The sequence below is a fragment of the Callospermophilus lateralis genome, chromosome 1 (genome assembly GCF_048772815.1).
Source record: "Callospermophilus lateralis isolate mCalLat2 chromosome 1, mCalLat2.hap1, whole genome shotgun sequence".
Taxonomy (NCBI): domain Eukaryota; kingdom Metazoa; phylum Chordata; class Mammalia; order Rodentia; family Sciuridae; genus Callospermophilus; species Callospermophilus lateralis.
The window spans coordinates 95733127-95755268 of record NC_135305.1 but is presented as its reverse complement, the minus strand read 5'-3'; the positions used below and the strand labels follow the sequence as shown (position 1 = coordinate 95755268).

Sequence of the window (22142 nt, the reverse complement as noted above, 5' to 3'; positions counted from 1 at the left end):
AAGTCCAGGGGACAGGATATTTTTGCCTATTTTTTTAAGGCCATATTCAGAACAGTCCCTGGTTCACAGTAGGTGTTTGATAAATATTTGATAAGTGGTGTGCAAATGAATGAATGAGAAGCAAAAACACTGACACTCATGATTTCTTCTGGTCTCTCCAGGTAAGAAAGGAGCCCTTATGGACTCTACATTACTGGAACACATTGACGTCTCTACAGGTACAGTGTTTCCTCCAGACTTCTATCTTCAGTTTAGAAAACCAAACTCACTGATAATTAAACCCATGTTATGATCAAAAGAATTCCTTTATTTTACAAGTTTTTCATAAGGCTATAGTGACTTTCACTACCTGATCTGCTACCATCTACCCCACTCTCTCTAACCCCATCCCTCACCCTTTCTCTTGCTCACCCACCTACAGGCAGGTCTTCTAGGCCACTCCTTAACCTTCCACCATGCACCTCTATCTTGAATGCTCCTCTCAGATGTCTTCCAGTCTCCTGCTCTCATTTTCTGTAGGCTTCTGATCATATGTCACTTTATCAGACAGGTCCTCCTAACCAACCTAAATGCAAAAGCCTCAGCCTCACTCCCAACTTCTGGCACTCTTCTTTTCCCTTCCCTGCATTATTGTTCAATAACTTAATTGGTCTGTTTCATTCACTTCTCTATCCCTATGGTAGGCTAGCAAAAGTGCTGCCACGTAGTAAGTGCTCAGTAAATACTGACTTAGCAAATAAACAAAAATACCACTTTAGGGAAGTAATATGATATGGTGATATATGGAAAAGGTATGAACTTCTGAGTCTCATTTATAACTATTTACTATGTGCCTGTACTTAGGAATAACCTCCCTAAACTTCAGAATTTTTGCCTGCAAAGTGGGAAAGATAATAACAATAATAATATTTATCTGGCCTGTACTTAGCATCCACCAATGCTGGTTCCTCTCCTTCTTTTCTCCCTGCTTCCTCTTTGTGATTAGGAGCTAATTGTGTCTTTGTTTTTAATGAAACAAACTTATAGTAATTCACAAGTTCTGAGGTGGCTGTGAAATAAGAGAAACAGCATGCACAACAAGACCAGAAGGTCAGGCTAAGCAGACCCCTAAGCAAACTCATTCCCAGCAACAGTGAACACCGAGTGTGCCTGTGTTTGAAAACTGATGGCTGGCTAGATACGTGGCACAAAAAGAATGCCTACTTTCTTGCAGGTGCTGTCACCTGACAGGGAGCCTAGATAGAGGTGTCAGGGGTGGCTTCATGGAGATGTAGAACTGGCCTTTCAGGCGGGACTGTGCTTCACAGAACACTTGGTCTGGGAAGTATTCCAGAGAAGAAACAAAAGAAACCAAATGGGAGTGTGGCTGGAGCAGGGCCTTTTTATGGAAGCAGATTAGGAGAAAAAGCAGGCAGGGAAGATGATGTGAGATGTGGAAAACCCTGGATTTCAGACCAAAGAAACCACATTTAATCTCATAATTTGTAGAAAATGGCTAAAGTTTTTGAATACTAGAAAAAAACCTAAAATCATAGAATGAAAATGATAAATTTCAATACATTAGCAAAGACTTCTGAAAGCCAAGCAATAAGCAGCACTAATGAATCCAGTGACAATCTGTTCAAAAAAGCAAATGATGAAATAGTAAATGAGAAGGAATCAATTCTCTAATCTCCCTGGTCATCACTGTTTGATCCACCAGAGAGGAGAAGAGACTTGAGCTGAAGAGACTCAGAAAATGGCAAGTCATAAGACAGCACCAAAAAAATGTCAACAAACCAGTAGAAGAGAGCATGAACCTGGCCTCCAAACAGACTGCTGTGTTTTAACAGCAGTATCTGGGATGATGCGCTTTCCCTACCCAATTTCCTCCCTTCAGACTAACCCCATCTCCTTCCATGTACTGTGGCTACTTGATCTTCTTGAGTCTGATAGAAATGTAACAGACCTTAAGAGTTCAAAAATGCTGAGACTCCCTTTTCTGTGTGTACAAAAGTACAAGAAGGCCACAGACTAATTCACCCCAAAGAGGAAGAATAAAAATCTATAATACATCTTGCTAAAAGTCTTTGCACAATGAAATTTTATAACAGAATTTAGCAAGGAATAAAAGTTTGAGGACATAGGAAACCAATGACTTAACTCTGTGGTTCCTGAAGCTATCAAAGTGCTGGCAACTAAATTATGGGAGGATACTTATATCTGCCTAGTTTTTTTATTTTTCTTGGGATCTGCTCTTCTCACAGCATGGACATAATTTATTTAGACTATCAAAGAGCTTTTGATAAGATTCTCACAAGTGGCTATTATTGAAACTTGGTAACCATAGTGTGAAAGGAAAAAGTCATATCAATGAATTAAATGAATTTAAAATGCTTAAGAGGCAAAGAGGCAAAAGGCTGAAATAAATGGCCAATTCTCATGTAGAGAAAGGTTAATCATTGAGGGCTCTGGGGCTTTGCGGTAGAATCAGAATCATATTTAACTAATGACCAAGAAAGGGGCCACAATTCTCATTCCCCTGTTCTGTGGGTATCAATCTCACACACAGAGTCCCCATTGACATGAAGAGCATTTGGCACATAGAGGATAGGCCCTGTAGAGAAATGTTTAAAATCCAGAAAGAGAAAATCAGCAAATGAATATTAACTCATAATTTCATGTACAAATCCCAAAATATAAAGGGAAAAACAAAAAAGCAACATTAACACAATTATATTTTCTTAGAACTTTGATAGATATTACATAGAAATAAATGGGCCTTTTCAAAAGACAGGATATGGTATTTGAACAAAAAGGCCTAATTTATTTGTATAATTAAAACAAATTTTCAATATGGAAGAACTCTCCATATGGGCATTTTGGATCTGAAAAATCCACAAAGACTGTATCTATGGATTGAGAAGTTTAGAAGCAAATGAAAGTGAAACTTTTATGATACAGTAGGAATTATTACTTTGGGGTTTAGAGGTTCCCCCCCCCCTTGAGGCAAAGTCAATACAAAAGCATAACCTGACATGAATGGATAATTTGGAAATTAAGCACTGTAAATAAATAACATTAATCTTTTATGACTCATAACTCAATCTGATATTTTCAATGGCCCAGAATCATCATCTTGATTCACACAGCGATTCAGAAAAACCAGTAAACTCTTGGTTTTCCCTCTGTTTGCCAAGGTTTCTGTATCTGTTAGATGAGAATAATAAAACTTACCTCAGACAATGATAAGGGATAAAAGTGATAATGTATGGAGCATTTAACATAGTAAAAAACCAAAGTAATATTAAATTATTATTGTTGTTATTATTATGTATGATATACTAAATCCAAACAGTTATAGGCCACAGAGAGGAAACCTGATTCAAGTCATTGTGACTTATTTATATCATTATGACTAAGTACTGAATAAAACATTTAAATACTTTCAAATGTCTTTGAACAACAGAGAAAACCATAGCTTTAAAATAGCTTTCCATTAACCCAATTTTGGGAAGTGGAAGAGAATTACAAACCAATCTCACTAAGCACAATAGACTCCACAAAACACCAAATAAATTATTATTGTATATTAATTCTTAAATGTATATGTGCTAGATCCAAGCTTACCGTGCAGATAGTATTTTAATAAGCTCTTTTCTATTCTCCACTCGAAGATGGTTGGTTTTATACTTGGAATCATCAATCAACTCAGGCAAATTCAAGATCTAAAAGGAAAAATATTTGCAAAGTAGTTCATGTACCTGTAAATCCTACTGGATCCTGGTGACCAGGTCTAATTTAGTAACATGATGAAATTTTCAACATGGAAAAACCTCTCACATGTTCATTCAGATCCAAAAACCCACAAAGAGAAGTTTAGAGTGTTATGAAAGTGTCCCTTCCAAGACCATTCCTTTCTGATCTTTAAAACTCTCAATAAGGGGATATGGAAGAAACAATCACACAATTAGGATGGGTCATGCCAATGAATAGGTTTATCACTTACAAGAAGGTTTCACTACATTTATGTATATACGCCTACAATGAGAGCACAGAAAAAAAGTTTTCGGACCTCCATAATATCTTATACTCATATATGAGATTATGAGAAGAGTTATCAGATCTGCAAAAAGTCTTATCTGAACAAAATATGGAGAGAGGTTCAAAATCAGATAAAACTGACATAATTTTATGAACCAAAATCCTAAGTACATGCCTGCCCTTACATGAAGCCCACAATCAACATATATCTTATAGGTACCTTCACTTATTTGTTCCACATGTAAATAAAATAATATTATCTGTCTCAATAGTACTATCCAGGATGTTGTACAAGGTGCTAAAATAAAGGGAAAGTCATACATTTGCCCAAATGCTAACCATTAAAATGACATCAAATTAAAAGATCTTCTTCCTATAGGAGTGACACTACTTTTCTTTAGTATGTCTCCCTGAAGGAATACTGACTAGAAATGCTTTTATATACTTCCTCTTTTGCTGCTTCTCACTAAAGGGAAAATCTATCTTGCAAATCCCTTTGGACATCTTGCAATTTTAACAAGACCATAATGAAAGTACCAAGTGGATTTGGAATGGAAAAGACGTTTTGAAAAGAATGTGTGGAGGCAGGGTTTGGCAGTTGTGTTGGAAAGTCAGAAGGCGCATTTATGGGTTGGGGGCAGGCCATGTGGCCTACAGAAAACTTCACTGCCTTTATTATGTATTTGCTTTCAATATAAACATTTAATGGTTTCATTTGTTTCCCATAGTTTAAATAAAATCAATCCATTAATCATCTTACAAAGGGAGAGAAGTGAAGAAGATTCCCTGGAGCAAAGAGACCATCTCAATGGTGTAATTCCTCTTTCACATGTTCCACTTACTTGTTTCCCTTAGGGAATGATATAGACAGCGTTACTCTACCAGATTTTAAAAATGGCGACACCAAATACAGTGCTTTTGCTAGAAACCTCACTATCAGCACATCTGATCCCAGAATGGTCTCAAGGCTTGTCCAGTGGTCAGAAAGCCTCCCCAACTGGGAGTTCAGAAGTCATTTCAAGAAAAAACAAGTGCCTTCAAGAAATCATAGGTAAAATTTATAAGTCTGACCTCACCCAGAATACACCATAGCTACATAAAAATGTACAGAGTGACTACACTCAAGGGAGACTGTGGTGCCCACATGTCCTCTGTATTTGACTTTTTGAACCTCTTTTCTCTTTTAAAGTTGGTATGAAATGGTGGGTCCAAAGTAATTGTCCTTCTGTCTGCAGCTATGCTGGCCAATGTTCAAAATGTTTCTAGACAGACATCTTCAGGGGCTGTGATCACATCCATTCTTCAGGGGCTTGAAAAAAAGTGCTGCCTGGGATAAAATGAAACTGCCTATGAAAATGCTTAACTACTGAGCACTAAATAAATGTGAACTATTGCAGCTAAGCAATATTTCCCTTAAAAGAAATGATAAAGAGGTATATTTGTTCAAAGAAGAGAGGGAAGAAAAAGAAAACTGGCTCCATAAAAATAGTAAAACATGATAGCTGAAATGGCAAAGTACTCTAGTAAGCGCTCCCATCACCTGATGACACAAATAGCTGACAACAGCCTCCTTATGACAGCCTCAAAGGCTCCATTGAGCAGAGTCAGTTACCCCTGACATCACCTTCTACCATATTTTCCCCCTAGGTTCCTCACTGCAACTATGCTAGCTTCTTGCTGGAACAGGAATGTGTCTACCATATGTGGGCCTCAGGACTTTAACAGTCAACTACCTCCTTGGCTGGAACATCTTCCATCAGACATTCAGTTGGCTAACCCTTTCTTTTATTGAATCTGCTCAAACCTTAACTTCCCACTCTTTTGGAGGGGTTGGCAGGTTCTGGGGATTGAACCTAAGGGTGCTTTACCACTGAGCTACATCCCTAGTCCATTTTTATTTTTTGAGGAAGGGTCTCCTAAGTTGCTTAGGATCTCACTAAGTTGCTGAGGCTGGCCTCAAAATTGTGATCCTCCTCCCTCAACCTCCTCAGTCACTGGACTACAGGTTGTGACACCACACCTAGCTGTTGTTTTTTGTTTGTTTTTCCTGTCTTTTCTGACAACATCTGTCTTTTCATTGGTGTGGTTAAGTCATTCACTTTTAATGTTGTTATTGATACTTTGAGATTACTATTGAAATTTATTATTTTTTTCATTCTTTTGTTTTCCCTTTCCTATCCAGAAAGATAGAAATTTGTTGAAAATTTTTAGTATTACATTTATCAATTTTGATTTTGGTTACCATTTTCTTCTATACAGATGTTCAATAATTGATTTAGAGTAAAAAAGGGCTACTGTTACTCTATCTGTTGTTCAGCCTGAATAATTTTTATTGATTTATTTTCCAAATCCTTGATTATTTCTTCTGTCATCTCCAGTAAAGTATTATTTATTTTCTTAGTTATTGTCCTTTTCAGTTCTAGAATTTCCTTCTTTTTTCATATCTTCTATTTCTTTCTAAACAATTCTACTTTTCCATTTATTTCAACAGTGTCTATAAAGCTTGTTAGAGCATTTTTACAATAGCTGTTTTAAAGTCTTCATGAGTTAATTCCAACATCTGTGTTGTCCTAGCATTGGCATTTATTGATTGTCTTTTGTCATGCAAGTTCTGGTTCTTCATATGCTGAGTAATTTTGGACTGTATCGTGGATGTTTTGAATATTGTGTCAGGAGTCCCTGGGTCTTGTTTGAATCCTACAGAGCATTTTTTTATTTAAACTTTATTTATTTTTTTTTTTTTGCTTTTATGTGGTGTTGAGGACCAAACCCAGTGCCTCACCAGTGCAAGGCAAGCACTCTCCCACTGAGCCACAATCCCAGGCCCTATAGAACATTTTTGATGTTTTTGTTTTCTGCAAAAACTGACCTGGTTAGGTCCAAGCTACAAGTTCCCAACTACCTTCTATGTGTTCGGTTCTAATGTTGGTTCAGTTTCAAAGTCTTTGCAGTGTTATTTGAATGTGTCCTACATATGCCTCACTTAACAGTCCATCACACTACAACTGGGGCAGTCATCTATTGTCAACCCTGTTCTCAAGATGTTTGGTATGCTAATTAGAATCAGACCAGTGCATGTGCAGCTCAGGGGTGAGCCCAGGAGTTCAGGAACAACTTCAAGGATTGCTTTTCAAAGCTCTTCACTCTTTGCAATCTCTCCAGAACTTTCCAGTTCCCTGGGGCTTCCCATTAGTTACCCCACTCTCAAGCATACTTCCAGGGAAGAAAAGCTAAGCAGTGGAAAAATAGAGAAAAAGCAATAAAGATTCATCCTTCTTTAGGACCTCAGTTAAGCAATGAAGATGAAATTTCCTGCCACTTACAGGATTACTCAAGGGCTGGGCATGAGAAAGTGGGGAGGGAAAAAAACAGAGGACTTCCACACTCTTACATTAGAGCTTACTTTTCAGGTTCCTTGCACCAGAAATAAAGAGCATCTCTGGATCTTAGCTTTGTTGCCTGGCATCCACTTTACAGCTTCAGGCTCCACTGTATTCATATAATGGAAAAACTGGTAAATTTACTGCCAGTTTAGAAGTACTTTAAATTCTGAGGTTCTTACTCAATTCTCCTACTGTTCACTTTTCAGAATCCTCAGATACTCCATGTGTTCTGCATAGATTTTATCACTGTGCTGGGTGGAAGAGTAGGGAGAAGAGTACTTACTGGATCCTCCCTAGAATCACAATCTCCCCATCCAATTTTGATAGAGACTATTTATAAAGTGCATACTATGAGCCAGGACTGTACTGTTTTACTTACCTAATCAAACTTTTAAGAAACCATGCAAGTTATTGTAGTTATGTATTTTAGTCTACATTTTATACATGGGGAAATGGAAGCTTAGGTAAGATTCAGTACCTTGCCAGAGGTTACCTGACTAGTAAACAAGACTTACAGTAGGCCTTAAGAATTATGCTAGAGTGCCCTCAGACCACCTACCCCAAAATCAACTACAGTGCTTGTTAAAATTGAAGTTCCCTGTGACCCACATCAGACATACTAAATCAAGTCTTTGAGAATGGGCCTCCAGGAGATTCTTATGCATACTAAAGTTGAGAACCAATGCATATTGCCTCCAATAAAAGAAGCCTTCAGTCTAAATGATTTTTAAAAGGATGTCAATATACTTCAAATAGAAATACCCATTAGTGTTGGCATCAATCAGCTTAAAATAGCTTACATATGCTCACTTTCCCTACCCTTCTGTATCATGTTAAGGGACATAAAATAAAATTTGTTACAAACTAAGGTTCATTTTATACACAGCAAGACATTCTGACAGCCAAGTCTTGAACCAATGTTCTTGCTCCATTCCAACCCCTGACCCTAAGAGTTCCCTAATGGAAACCCTCCTCAAAATGTATTAATCAACCAGTATATCAAATTCTATTTTGGAAAGAGAAGGGATAAGTAAATCCCATTCATTCATCACAAACAATGCTGCCACATTTCTCCCCAGGAGGTACAGCTGTCTCTTTCTTCCTGATGAAACTTACTTATAAAAAGAACAATTTTTACAGGCTCATTGTCAAAAACAATGAGCAAAAACAATGAAGGGGACCTCACCTTCTATAAGGACAGTTTGAGCAATGAATCCCTCATCAATAGGCATATTTGAATTAAAAATACTTAACTATAGTCACTAAAAATGACTGGGAGAATAAGAGAACTTTGCATCGGAGTAGGAAAACAGGATTTTTCTTTGGTAAGAATATTTTTAGGACAGGTTTATATGTAAGCATATAACTCGCTCTGAAGATTGAGAAGACCAAATTGCAGCACTCACTCAAGATACCTAGTAAATTATGTAAATAACACTAAAATCCCATACACACAAAATTATTCTTCAGAGAACCTCAAAGAGTTTTGTAGAAATCTCCTTAATGGTTCAAAGAGGGATTATCATTTCTGATTCACATATGGGAAAATTAAGGTGTGCCATTCTCCCAGGCCTCTGATGGCCTTTTTAAAAAAACTATATAGTTACACACCATACCAATAAGTTATAACTTTAGTACTAACAATTATGGCAAATATTCTGCTTTGAAATGAAAATCTTTTTTGAAATGGTCTTACAAATATTTATAAAGAAGTTCAAAAGTTTCAAATTGATCAACAGTAATGAATCAAAAATCAAAAGTATTCAGTATAGTTATTTTCAACAGTGAAGAATATGTCAACCAGTCCTCCTCCCCACCTTTTTTTTTCCTTTCCTTTGTAATTTTTTTTTTTTTTTTTTTTTTTTTTAGAGAGAGAGAGAAAACTCCAAAACATATGGCCCAGGAAGAAAATCTGTACTTGTTTAGAGCAATGAACCAGCTTTTACATCTCTGCAGTTAGAGTACGCAAATGACTTCACAGGCAAGGACTTCCGTATGTTTCATATTTTTAACATTGACCGTTCATAATAAAGATTCTTTGATCCCAGATCAAATGTTTGAATCAATTTTCTCTACACTTACTGAGTCACCATTATAAAAGCTCCCTTCCTTCCCACCTCAGATGTACCAGCCCTTCCTACAGTCGGAACTATCTCCATTTGTCACCTTTACTGTGGTACTTCCCACCACTTTGCTGTGGTTTTTAGCTCTGCTCATTAACCTCATATAAAAGAGGTGCAGTAATAAATAATTTTTGTACATAATAAATTTACTATAATAAATAAGTTTCCTCCAAGGAACTCACAGGCATCTTTTAAAAAGCTGAAAGCTCACCGTAATGTGGTTAGCAAAACACTAATCCTCCAATCAGAAGAAAATTCTCAATAAGTAAAAGCTTTTCTTTTTCTACATGCAAGAAAAAGAAAAAGAAAACTGGAAAAAGTAAACTCATATCTAATGTCTTAAGTAAAAACAAAGGACAAAAGTTCTAGATATATATAATAAAACATTTTTTAAATGTCTAGGCAATGTTTAAAATTTAGAATATCCCTACCATGTTATTTTAAATGATTCCAAGGCCTTTTTTTCAGGCCTTGGTGAGGAACAACATTCTAATACAACCTTAATTTATAAAATCTTTAAACATGAATTTTGATAAAAGGTACTCTAAGCAAAGGTTAATTTTTGAAAAAGCTTGAAATTTTTTAATGATGAACAAAATAAATTTGGGAGTGTTTAACTATATATGGACCTAATTAAACATGATATTGGAAGAAGGAAGGAAGGAAGAAGGGAGAGAGAAAGGGAGGCAGAAAAAGGGAAGAAGGAAGACAGTAAGAAAAAAAGGAAGGAAAGAGCGAAGGAGGGGAAAAGTAAACTGATATCTAAGGTCTTAAATAAAAAAAAAGACCTAGGAGAAGGAAGGAGGGGAGGAAAATTCCCATTGTTAAATATTGCTTTAAAATTCATTTTCTTTTCTTCCCCTTTTAATATTGACTAATAGATATATCAAGTTTGAGAACAATTTAAGCTAACTTCTTCATTTCAAAATCCAACTGAATGCTATAATTTAAAAAAATTGTGTGCTAATTCAAATCCAGTCATTATCATGTATGATAAGTTTGAAAATGGTATATTTTTAGGTACTAATGTACGGGGTTCTAACTTGGTTATTGACTTAGCATCATTGTTCTAGGCAAAACCAAACTTGTCCTAGCTTTGCACAAAATGAATTATTGCATATATCATCCACTCATCCCAGTGATTATGGATTACCTTGCACACAGTAGCAAACTGTTGGTCATTTCCTGCTCCAACTACAAAATAGCCATCCTTGGTTTTAAAAGCCTAAAAGAGAAAAACATATGTAAATATATGTTTACATGTTGAAAAGACCATAAAAGTTGATTTTTAGGATCTAAGAAATCTATATAGATTTGCTCTAAAACAATGTTATTGATTAATTCAATATCGACTACCTTGTACCTTTTTCTCTTACATTAGCATACCTGTTTTTATTTAGAATTTTCAAAGTACTTCCTAGATCTTCCACTATGACAATATCGGGAAAAAAAGTGACTCAAAAATTAGGAAAATGCTAGTTTATTATTATAACTCATAACGTGAAATTCATATTCCTTGTAATATGGATTAAAAACTTTATGTTTTGTTTCCATTTTTTCTTGTAGAGCAGAGAACACCATAGAGCAAAAGGCACTGTTTGCTACAAGTGTAAGACTAGATGGATAAAAGAAAGGAACAAAAGAAAGAGTGAAGGAGGCGAGGAAAGAGGAAAGAAGGAAGGTTGAGTGAGCTGTGGACGTATAAGTGACTGAAACCCATGACACCCGTGGCCCCAAACCATTTGAAGATCCTTCCCATGCTCACTCCTTCTCCACCCTTGTCCAGTTAGGATCACAGTGCAGCAGGAGGAACCAAATTTTAACCTCAGAAGGCCTCATTCAAATTTCCCAAAGTAAATTAACTCTGAATTTCCTTTCTTTCTATGTAAAATTTGCTCTGTATTTTCACCTACATTTTCTTCACTTACTTCTGCTTCTGAGAACAATGATGTCTAACTCTATGGTAGAAGTTAGTAAACATAGTGCTACCTTCACCCACATTCTCAGAGACTGAATCCCTATCTTCTGCCTACAGGTAGGCTCCAGTTTCCAGGAAAATATCACTAACAGCAACCAAACATTTTTCATCAATCCCGACATCCTTCTCAAGCTGTCTTGAATTTTTCTTCCTTCCCTCCATCTCTTGATGACATAAAAGCACAGCCTATCTGCCTATGCTTGCTCACCAACACCATGCTGCAGTGTCCTTTGGCATCAAGAGTCTTTATACGATCACCATACTGAAGCTATGCTTCTTTGACTCCCCTGCATTATTTGGTATAATTAACCATCCTCTACTTCAGGATCCTGTCTTAGCTCTAGACTTTATCCAGACTCATCTCCTGTCTCTTTGATCTGTCTTCCCTATGCACCTTTTACAGGATTTTCTTCTCTTCAGTCTTCAGCATTCCTTAAGCATCTGTCTTTGGTCTTTTTACTTCACTTGCTTCTTATGATAGTTACTCACCACATATGACTATTAAATTTAAACAAACTAAAATTAAATTAGTGAATCACAAAAGACCAAATTCTATTTAGATGAAAAGTTCAAAATAGGAGAATCCATGGAGTTGGGTGGGGGAGGAGTTGCAGCTGCCTAGAGCTGGGGAAGTTGGGGGAAAATGGGAGCAATTGCTATGAGTACCAGGTTTCTTGCTTTAGTAAAGAAAATGTTCAAAAATTGATTGTGGTGATAACTACAAAACTTTGCATATAGTAAACACCATTGAATTATATGTACAATACAATACAATAGTATTGTATTATATCTCAATAAAGCTGTTATTTAAAATATTAAATTAACAATTCAGACTCACAGTCACACCAACTACATGTCAAGCATTCAATATCTGCATGTGGCTAATGGATTAGAAGGCACAGGTATAGAACATTTCCATCATAGAAAGTTCTGGTGTACAGTGATGGTAGATTGTATTTTTTTCCTCTTCTAATCTTCCTACAAGGCCTAACATGATATCTAAAGAATATAGGCAATTAATAAATAGTTGGTAAGTATAAGCAATCAATCAAATAATTAATTCCAGATAACAAAATTGTGACTAAAATAGATTTCATGCAAAACCTATGAGGTTTTATTCTACTCACATTCTTGCTTGATTTGGTAAGGAATGCTATTAAGAAGATAGCATGTGAACTGTTGTAAGCATTTTCCCTTGTCCACAAGGGCAAAAGCAAAGTTAGTGTCCATGCACTAGTGTTTCTAAAGCTACAGAAGGGAATCTTGCAATAGAACTGTGGGTGAGGTACAAAGAAGATTTCAGCTGAAGTGTCTCAATGAGTTATTGATAAGTATGAAGTTACACAGGTTGTTTGCTGTTTGTAATCAGAAGGAAACAAGGGGAGAGTGTTAGAGTCTGTAAACAAGTCAGGATGGCACCTGGCATTTTGCCAGAGAAATGTTAGAATCTGTAAACAAGTCTGGATGGGGCCTGGCAAAAGGCCAGAGGGAGTGGTTTGTGAAGTAACGCCCGCCGCCAGTGAGCCATTAAGTGTGGAGATTCCTTATTGGTTGACTGCTGTATCTAGTTTATGTTAATTAGATAAGCTGTGTGGAATGTATAAATACCTCTGTTGTCCTACAATAAATGGCTCTCACTCCTGCTGTATCAATCTACGCAAGTTATTCGTCACCCCCCTGGTTATTTTGCTGCAGCTGGACTGCGGCAGGAGAGGATAAGTAAATGTGAAGTAACCACATATGCTGATAAGTATAACACAAACAAAGGTTTACAAAACTTTGGATCAGTAACATATTCTATAAGTTAATGTTTTGGAAGGTGTTAATTTCCTTTTAATAAATGAAGAAATTCCTGTTTATTCCTTCAGTCTCTAACATATCATGAAGTATATCTTTATCAATAAAAACATTTTAAAATTTTAAGGAGACAACTACTCAATTGAGAAGTAAAAACTTACTAGCAGCTGAGCCACCAGATTATTATCAGACTTAAGGATTATCAAATAGATCTTATAACTACTAAGGTATGATTGTGTATTCTTTAAAATTTTCTTCCCTATAATTATTATTTCACCAGTGTTTATTTAATAAATGCATTTTATATGCAAACTTAAAAATAACACATTATCATTATAGAAAATCAGGCAAGTATAGAGAAAATACAAGGAGGAAATAAATTACCCATGACACCATCACCCAGAAGAATTACCTGCAAGTAGACTTCTTTCTAGTCTCTTTGTGTTCACTTTTATGTAATTAGTATTTCACTATAGATAAGTTGATAATCTTCATTTTTTATTTAAGATCCTCTCACAAGCATATTTGAATGTTATTATTTTTAATGATAAAAATATATACTTTAAAATTTGCTAACACATTCTCAGTTCATTTAAACTGGAGGATATTTTTATTTTGTTTTTTTTCTCACATTGGACCCCATATCATGCAGTTAATATCACTAATAAAAAATAATTTTAATTTCATAACAAAACTCCGAAATGAAATATCTACTTCAGATCTTTTAAAATAGATCTTTATCCCAATAAAACAATATAATAAAAATGAAATAGCAAAAATGAATCCAGATCTACTATTTATGCAACCTGGATGATATCAGGCAAGTTACCTAATTTCAGAGCCTCAATTTTTTCTTCTAAAAGGTAGGAATGGTCAGTACTTACTTTTAGAATTATTATAATGGCTATTGATTAAAAGCACACTCATTTGTGTATTTAAAAATACTTTTTAAACATAATTTATGATGTGTTAGATATTAGGTACAATGGGTACAAGGTCCATCACAGAAGACTTACATTTCAATAAAATGACAGACATTGGTCAACACTCACACAAATAATTACAAGTAGAGACAGGTACTAGAAAGGGAAAGTGCAGGCCACAATGGGGATCTGACAATACGTGGGCCTAATTATCTCAGTTGAAGGCTGAGAAATCGGAAAGATTCTCTATAAGAGTGATCTTTGAGCTGAGGTACTAAGTAGGCATTAATTAGGTAAGAACTGGGAGAAATGTCATTGCTGACAGAAGAAACTATGTGTGCAAAGGACCTGGTGGAAAAAAGCAATAAGCCATAAGAGAATATAGGAGGAAACAGCATAGTGAAGGCTATAGAAATAGGCAAGGAGCTATATGAAGTCCAAGATCGTGTGAAATAATTTATCATAAAACTAATGGGAAGTCACTAAAAGGCTTAAATAATTGTATTTGCATTTGAGAAAACTTTCTGGTTGTGATGTAACAACATATTGGAGGATAAGATTAGACTTGAATAAACCAATTAAGAGGCAAAAATGATCATGGCAAAAGATGATGTCGTCTTAGATTATGGGCCATGATGACACAGATGGAAGAAAATAGATTCAATAAATATTTAAGTGGTAAAACCTATTGGAGTTGGTAATGGATTGAATATGACGATTAATAGTTAAAGGATAAGGGAAAGGAAGGTCTCAGAGTTCACACTTAGGTTTTTAAGAAGCTTTTGAGATCCCATTGGAAATTTCACCTGAGTAGGACTTGGGGACCTGATAAAAGTCTAAACTATAGATAAAAATTCACTCTTTTGCTTATAATCTATGACTGAATTCAATATAAAAGTGAGATCATTTAGAAAGAGTTTAGACTTCAGAGTAGGGGGGAAAAAGGTGAGAAATCTGAAGACCACCCCATCTGAAATCTAGACAGACAGAGGAACAGCCAGAGAGCAGGGTGAGGACGGAAGAAGGCCTGCAAGGTGGGTTTCAAGAGCTGGCATTATGATGACAACTGAATGAAGTCTGGAGTGGGTTGAGGATCCAATTAACAGTTAAACAAACCGAGTAGGTGAAAACATCTGAGAAGGTGGGTGATAAACAGGAGGAACAAGCAAGGACTGAGAGCACAGCAGAAGCACAGATGCAGAGGCAGGTTCCCTTGAGGGTTAGGTGGAGGGAAGCTGAGGAAGTTCTACTGGATTCTTCTTCTATTTTATGAAACAAGGGGTAAGGTCACTAACGAGGGTAGCGACAGGAAGATATGCAACTGGAAGACTGTAAAGAGTTCTGAGGTGTCAGACTGAGGGAGAGTGAAGTGACCAGAGAAACGCAATTGAAAGCTAAAGTGCTGAGAGCCCCAGCTGAATGATTTTCTCCACCATCTCCTAGTTACCCAAAGAATAAAGGCATGTTTTCATTCACTGGGTGTAGGGTTTTGCCAGATAGATATGAAAGAAAAGGACAGGTATAGGAAAATTATAAAACTAGCCAGAATATTATTGAGCAGCAGAGCCATGGACTATCTAAGGAAGATGGTGGTAAAGAAAGGAGGCACAGACAGGGCAAAGAGAGCAGAATCAGCTGATAAGGAATCCCAGTGAAATCTACGAAAAAGAAAGAACAATATGAATAGTTGAACAAGAAAGGGGGAAGAACAGGAGATAAGGATGGTTAGAACACAAAAGGTTTCATTCTGTGATTACAGAACTGAAGCAGTTTCAGGTTATAACTAGAGAGTCACAGTGTGCAGTACATAAAATGGTTGCTGACATGAAATGGGGCTATGTAATGGATACATCATCATGATTAAATAATTACTAAAAAAACTAAGACCTGCATGAATGGAACTCCCAGTGCATTCTAAGCCCTTACATCCTGGCACTCAGGGCCTCACCAACTCTGATCCTCCTCCCTCCCTAGGATGCCTTGGTCTTCACACCAGGCAAGACAAGCAACAAGATGCCAAGCACGCACACACCATGGGCAAATTTTCCATCAGAGAGACAGCTCAAACCAAAAGCACCTAAATTGGGCACAAACAGTCAGGGCTGGGTTGTTTCTCTTGTAAGGAATTCAAGCCTTAGGAGGAAGGAAACAATTACTTCTGTGTGAATTGATGGGGGTAGCAGGCAACACAGGCAAATGTCTACAGTTTTAAAAGGATAGGTCAAAACCAAGCCTTTCATCACAGGAGAACAGGTTTTATTTTTCCTGATGAAAGAAATCCTTCTTGATATTTCGGGTGACAAATCAACTGGTAAGGAGACCAAATGAAAGCAAGATGGTCTTCATGGTCTAGTCATGATAAAACTCCTTCCTGGTAGAGGCAGGAGAGTTTCTGCAAGGCTGAGAAGGTTGACTATAGTACAAGGATTAGGTGTCCCAACGAAACTGACAAGCATCCTAAACAAATTGGGAGACATATAAAGCAAAAGGAAAAGATCAGAGATTATAACCTTTAGTTAGTGCAGTTTCAGAAGTAAGTCATGATCACACCTAAGGTTGGGAGTAAAGGTATAAAACACAGGGGTAGAGAACACTGAGCAGATATGAGGCAAAGAAAGAAGGATCAATCTAGAATTTACGTTGCTCTTGGAAGTCAGTAGTCCTTCCCAGAAATTTCTTTCTGAGTTTTTAAGCTTACTAGGCTAGTGTAATGATGTGCTAATTATTAAGCTGACTACAGATGAAAATCCAGAAGAACTTTTAGAAGCCCCATATTGGCTCAATATAAATATAATCAAATGGAAAAAGGAAAAATGTACAATTGGACCTTCCTATGTTATCTTCTTAACCTACCATATCTGTACATCTAGTGTTTTCTCTGGTATAAATGCAGTGCCTAGAGTTGGTAGGGTGTCTACTTCAGAAACAAGAACGCAAACTCCAAGCCTTCCTGGGGCTACTTACTTTTCAACAAGATTTTCTTCCACAAAAGGTAACCATTGCTAAAGGACTTCATCATCCACTGGAAAAAGACATTCCAGGAAGTTTGACTCACTGCCATGAGAATGTTTTCTGGAATGTCAAGCAGTTGACTTTGGGGTCTGTGCTAGTACATCGTGACAAATATAGAGCACTATTTCCTACCACTAACAGTTCAGTTCACCTTATGGTGCTGGAGCTGGCTGAGCCAGATGGCAATGAGGCACAGACTGCTTACAAATCAAGAACAGTGTCATCGATGGGACAAAACAATGCAGCAAATGGTAAATGAGCCCAGGAGTCTCCAATTTCACCTACTATCAATTTGGTTTTGTCAGTACATTTTTTTTTTAGATGGAATAAACCATTTTGAGAACTCATTACTAAATGTAAGCTCTCATCTTGAATTACATAATTCTAGAGTAACCTTGAAAGCAATATTATATACTGATTTCCTGTCCCAGATCCAGGCTAGGATTTGCCAATTCCATAGGAACTTTGAATGTTCAAAGGTATTTTTGAGGTTCTTCAAGATAATTAAATTCACTTCAAATCAACAGATATAGAATTTTCATTCTGTTTCTGGCACTGGATGTAGAAGTAATGGCAAAGAGGGAAATGGGAAACTGTTTAAAATTTTTATATTCTTCACAAGTTGTCAATGAATGTTATTTTTCTTATAGTCCTTTGTGAGGAAAGTCTGCTCTGTTCAAGAAGGAAGTCATAATGAATTTGGACACAATGTAAAATGGTACATGAGGTTTTTCTTCCTGAAAAGTATGGGCCAGAAACTGATTTTGATGATTCTGATCTGATTATATTATAATGAATTTTAAGCCAGATTATTTGGAATAGCCTACCCAAAACACCCACTCTTTATGGAAAGTAACCAAAAATACTATATAGGAGTCCATAGTGATTTTTCAGTAACACTCCAAGATAAAAATTTCCTGGCATATCAAGTTTTCTTAAAGTTCTCTTTGTTGTATCTCAAACATATTACAACAACACAGTTCCATGAGTTATGTGCCATACATGAAAATATCATTTCTGACAATGAGCCTACATTTACCTCAGACTAGTGACAAGCATGAATTGAGCAGAACTTTAGTCAAACTGCCATCACATTTCACTACCTTCAAGCAAAAAATCAAGCTAGAAAAAGATATCTGCTATAGTTAGAATAAGAATATTCTAAAGTAGTTTTTAGAGTGGATTGCCAATAAGGTTTTCCAAGCACATCTTAATTCTATCATATCTCAGAATTTGTCAATGACAAAATATATGACATGCACAGTAAGACAGGGATTAATGAGAGGCCTGATATTAAACCTGCCCACTAGACCTGAAGAGGTACTGGGATACAGGCCCATCTGACAGCATAAATTCAACCAAGTATGGAAAATTCGAATAAGCTTTGTTCAGGAAAGCAGTCAGCAAGACAAAGTATAGGGGAATGAATAAGAAATTTGATAGAACAACTCTTGAAAGTCCCAGAGCAGGCAGTTGACCCATGAAATGTCTAACTAGTGGCTGCAGGGTCCCCGCTGTGAGGATGAGGCTCAGAAACTTGGCTCCAAATTCACATACAAGGTATTGAGATATCAAGGTAAAGGATAGAAGGGCAGAAATAAGGCATCTAACTCAGTCAGAAACTCAGAGAATATATCAAAAGCAAAATCCCAAGCCTTTGAAAATGGCATATGAAGTAAGGACCGTGATCTCTGATGCGTGTAGGAGTCTGGATAGCAGATAAGAGCAACATAAAAGTCTAACATGCTAGCCTATTGTAGTTACACCAGCATCTAGGACAATATCTGCTATGTAACAAGAGATTAGTACAGGTCATTAAATTAACAACAATGTATGAACAATGTATGAATCCAACCTAGGCAGTTCAACAAATGTTAGACAATATACAAAAGACTTTAGAGCAAAATTGGGAAGCATGAAATAGAGGAGAAGAGGAAGTATCAGTGACTCAAAGTTAGGGACCAACTGAGAATGGCAAACACACTGAGAACAGATTCCCATAAAAAACTTCCTTCCTCATGGATGATCACCCATGCCTAAGGGTGAAGATAAGTTAAAAGGAAATGGTGAATGTTTCCCTTAGGTGTTCTAGGTGTCCCATATTTGGAGCAATGATTACCTCAGTCCTGCTTAGACTGTATTTCTTATTCTTTTTACCATGGTCAAAATTAAGCCTTGACTCATACAGGATCAGCCTTAGTACCACCTCTAGAAAACACCCCAGATAGCTACTACCAGGTAATTGGACATAACACTGGAAGTCATTGCCATCAAAATATAAATGCATTCTGGTATAGGGGCCTAAAATCTAAATATCCAGACTCAAACACCTCTGAGCTTAGTGAACCATAGGAAGTGGAAGTAGCTACTCAACTCTTTCAGTGGAGAATGGATGCTTTGGGGAGGGCCCTGCTAAACCATGGAAGCAGGTGAAAGGTAGTCCTTAAAGAATAACAAAATATATAAAGTATATCAACTCCAGAAAGCTCTATCTGGGAAATTACATAGACATTTCTAACTGAGGAATGTGATGGAAAAATGGAAAGCATCTGACAGGACCTTGATGAAAGTGTCATGTTCCAAGATCTGGGCTCAATCTCTAAAAGAATCTTTCCTTATCCTGGGTGACCAGTCATGGAAGTCTAACCCAGACCACCTAATGTGTACGTGAGATCAAGGTAGATACCAGAAGAATGAATTGCTATAGTTAGAAAAAAATGAATTGTATAATTAGAAAGATCTATATTAAGAGCCAAAACACTGAAAGACAATAGAACTACTGAATATTCTCTTTGGTAACTTAATATTCAGAAAGTAAAATGATCAGAGTTTAGCACAGTTTTATTACTTCCTTTCTCAAGTCCTCATGAATGTGGATACTAAGTTAAACCTGAATCTGCCAATAGAAAGATCAATAGGCCCTTCCATGTATGAATTTAAGAAGGAAAATCAGGCCCAGGCTTAGTCTATGGAGAAATCATGCTCAATTTCTATGGCATTAATGTCTCAAAATATACCTCAACCAACTCCAGATTACAAAGCTCTTACAAGAAAAAAAAGATGCATTCTGATATTATTCTGTACACACTTACATTTCAATCATTGCTTACCCAATTATTTCTATAAACCTTCACTAATCAAAAATACAGAGATTTTGCAGTGTTATAAAACCTTAAGCATTCCACAGCAGGGCTGTCTTCCATCTGCAGAAGACCTTCAATGAGCCAGAAGTCAACACCATCCAAAATCAGCAAGTTTAGACTGTTGTTTCTGCCCATTAAAAGAGGTATTTTATTTTTAATCCAAACAAGTCTCTGTATAGTTCACTCTTACTGAAAATACTTTTTAATCACTTGAGGTCATATAAAATAAGCCATCTCCTCCAATATCCAGAATATGCAAAAAAAAATCAAAAAATAATACACACACACACACACACACAAAAACCACCAATAACCTAATCAATAAAAGGTCAAAAGAACTAAACTGAAACTTCTCAAAAGAATAAGCACAAATTGCTAACAAACATATGAAAAAAATGTTCAACATCTCTAGCAATCAGGGAAATGCACATCAAAACTACACTAAGGTTTCATCTTAGTCTAGTCAGAATGGCAATGACAGAGAATATGAACAACAATAAATGCTGGTGAGGATGTAGGGGGAAAATACATTTGTACATTGTTGGTGGGACTGCAGACTAGTACAAACACTTTGGAAAGCAGTGGAGATTCCTCAAAAAACTAGGGATGGAACCACCATATGATCCAGCTATCCTACTTCTTGGTATTTTCCCAAAAGATTTTAAATTGGCATAATATAGCAACACAGACATATCAATGTAAATAACAGCATAATTCACAATAGATAAATTATGAAATCAACCCAAATGCCTGTCAATAGATGAATGTGTTAAGAAATTGTATATTGTAGGTATATACAACAGAGTTCTACTCTACCATAAAAAAAGAATGAAATTATATCATTTGCAGGATGGAAATAAAGAATATTATGCTAAGTGAAATAAACCAAACTCAGAAACTCAAAGGTTGAATATTTTCTCTCATATGCGGAAGCTATAGTACTTAAAATAAAGGAAAGGGGATGGGAGGATAGGATAAGAAAATGAAGCAATCAAATATAAATTAATAGGCAAGCAAAAGTAAGTCAAATAGAGTAGAGAAAGGAGAATGGGAGAGGGGAGATAGGATAGGAGCGAAAAAGGAGAAGAAAAAGTGGGGAGATCAAGAACTGAAATTTATTTACATGTATGACTTGGTTGGGATGAACCCAACTACTATGTATAACTATAGAGCACTAATAAAAATAAATATATTAAAAATTAAAAAATCAAAAAATAAATTAAGACATTTTTCTGAAAGATTCCAGGATGGAAGTCCACAATAGGGGGGCTAAAAGTATAAATAGAAGGTATGAACTTGAGACAGAGTTTTTTTTCTTCCAAGAATGACACATTTTAAGTTTTAAGGGAAACATATACATTCATACACCTAAACATACATCAAATGCTAAAAAAAGAATTGTTAGGTTGAAGAGGATAGTTAGTCTTAAACTATGAGGAGCACCAAATGCCTAGCTAAGATATTTGTATTTATTTGATAGATAGCAAGTGATGATAATAATGATGCCCTTGAAATAATCTATACCATCTAAAACATGGATTATTAATTTATTTTACATGAGAGGTATCTGAAGGCCTGTGACTTGTCTAGGTAGTGTCACACTGCTAAGTGAACTGAGATTCAAATTCAGCTCTCTCTGACTTCAAAATAAATGCCATTTTTGCTTTAACTAGTATGGATGCTGTACTCTTTTGTATTGCCTCTTTCAGTGATTACTTTAAAAAATCTGAGTCATTAATATCTCCATGTCTTCTCTACTG

General features: G+C 36.2%; 1 protein-coding gene across 3 annotated transcripts in view; it reads right to left on the bottom strand.

Moving 5' to 3' along the window:
• Sugct (succinyl-CoA:glutarate-CoA transferase) overlaps nt 1-22142 on the bottom strand; it is a 694998-nt gene that overhangs the window by 369875 nt on the left and 302981 nt on the right. For all 3 annotated transcript variants that reach the window (XM_076864086.2, XM_076864094.2, XM_076864102.2), the window contains 2 exons: nt 10683-10754; nt 3610-3707 (listed from right to left, as the gene is read on the bottom strand). In XM_076864086.2, the coding sequence (XP_076720201.2) occupies nt 3610-3707; nt 10683-10754 (170 nt within the window). The remainder of the gene's footprint in view (nt 1-3609; nt 3708-10682; nt 10755-22142) is intronic.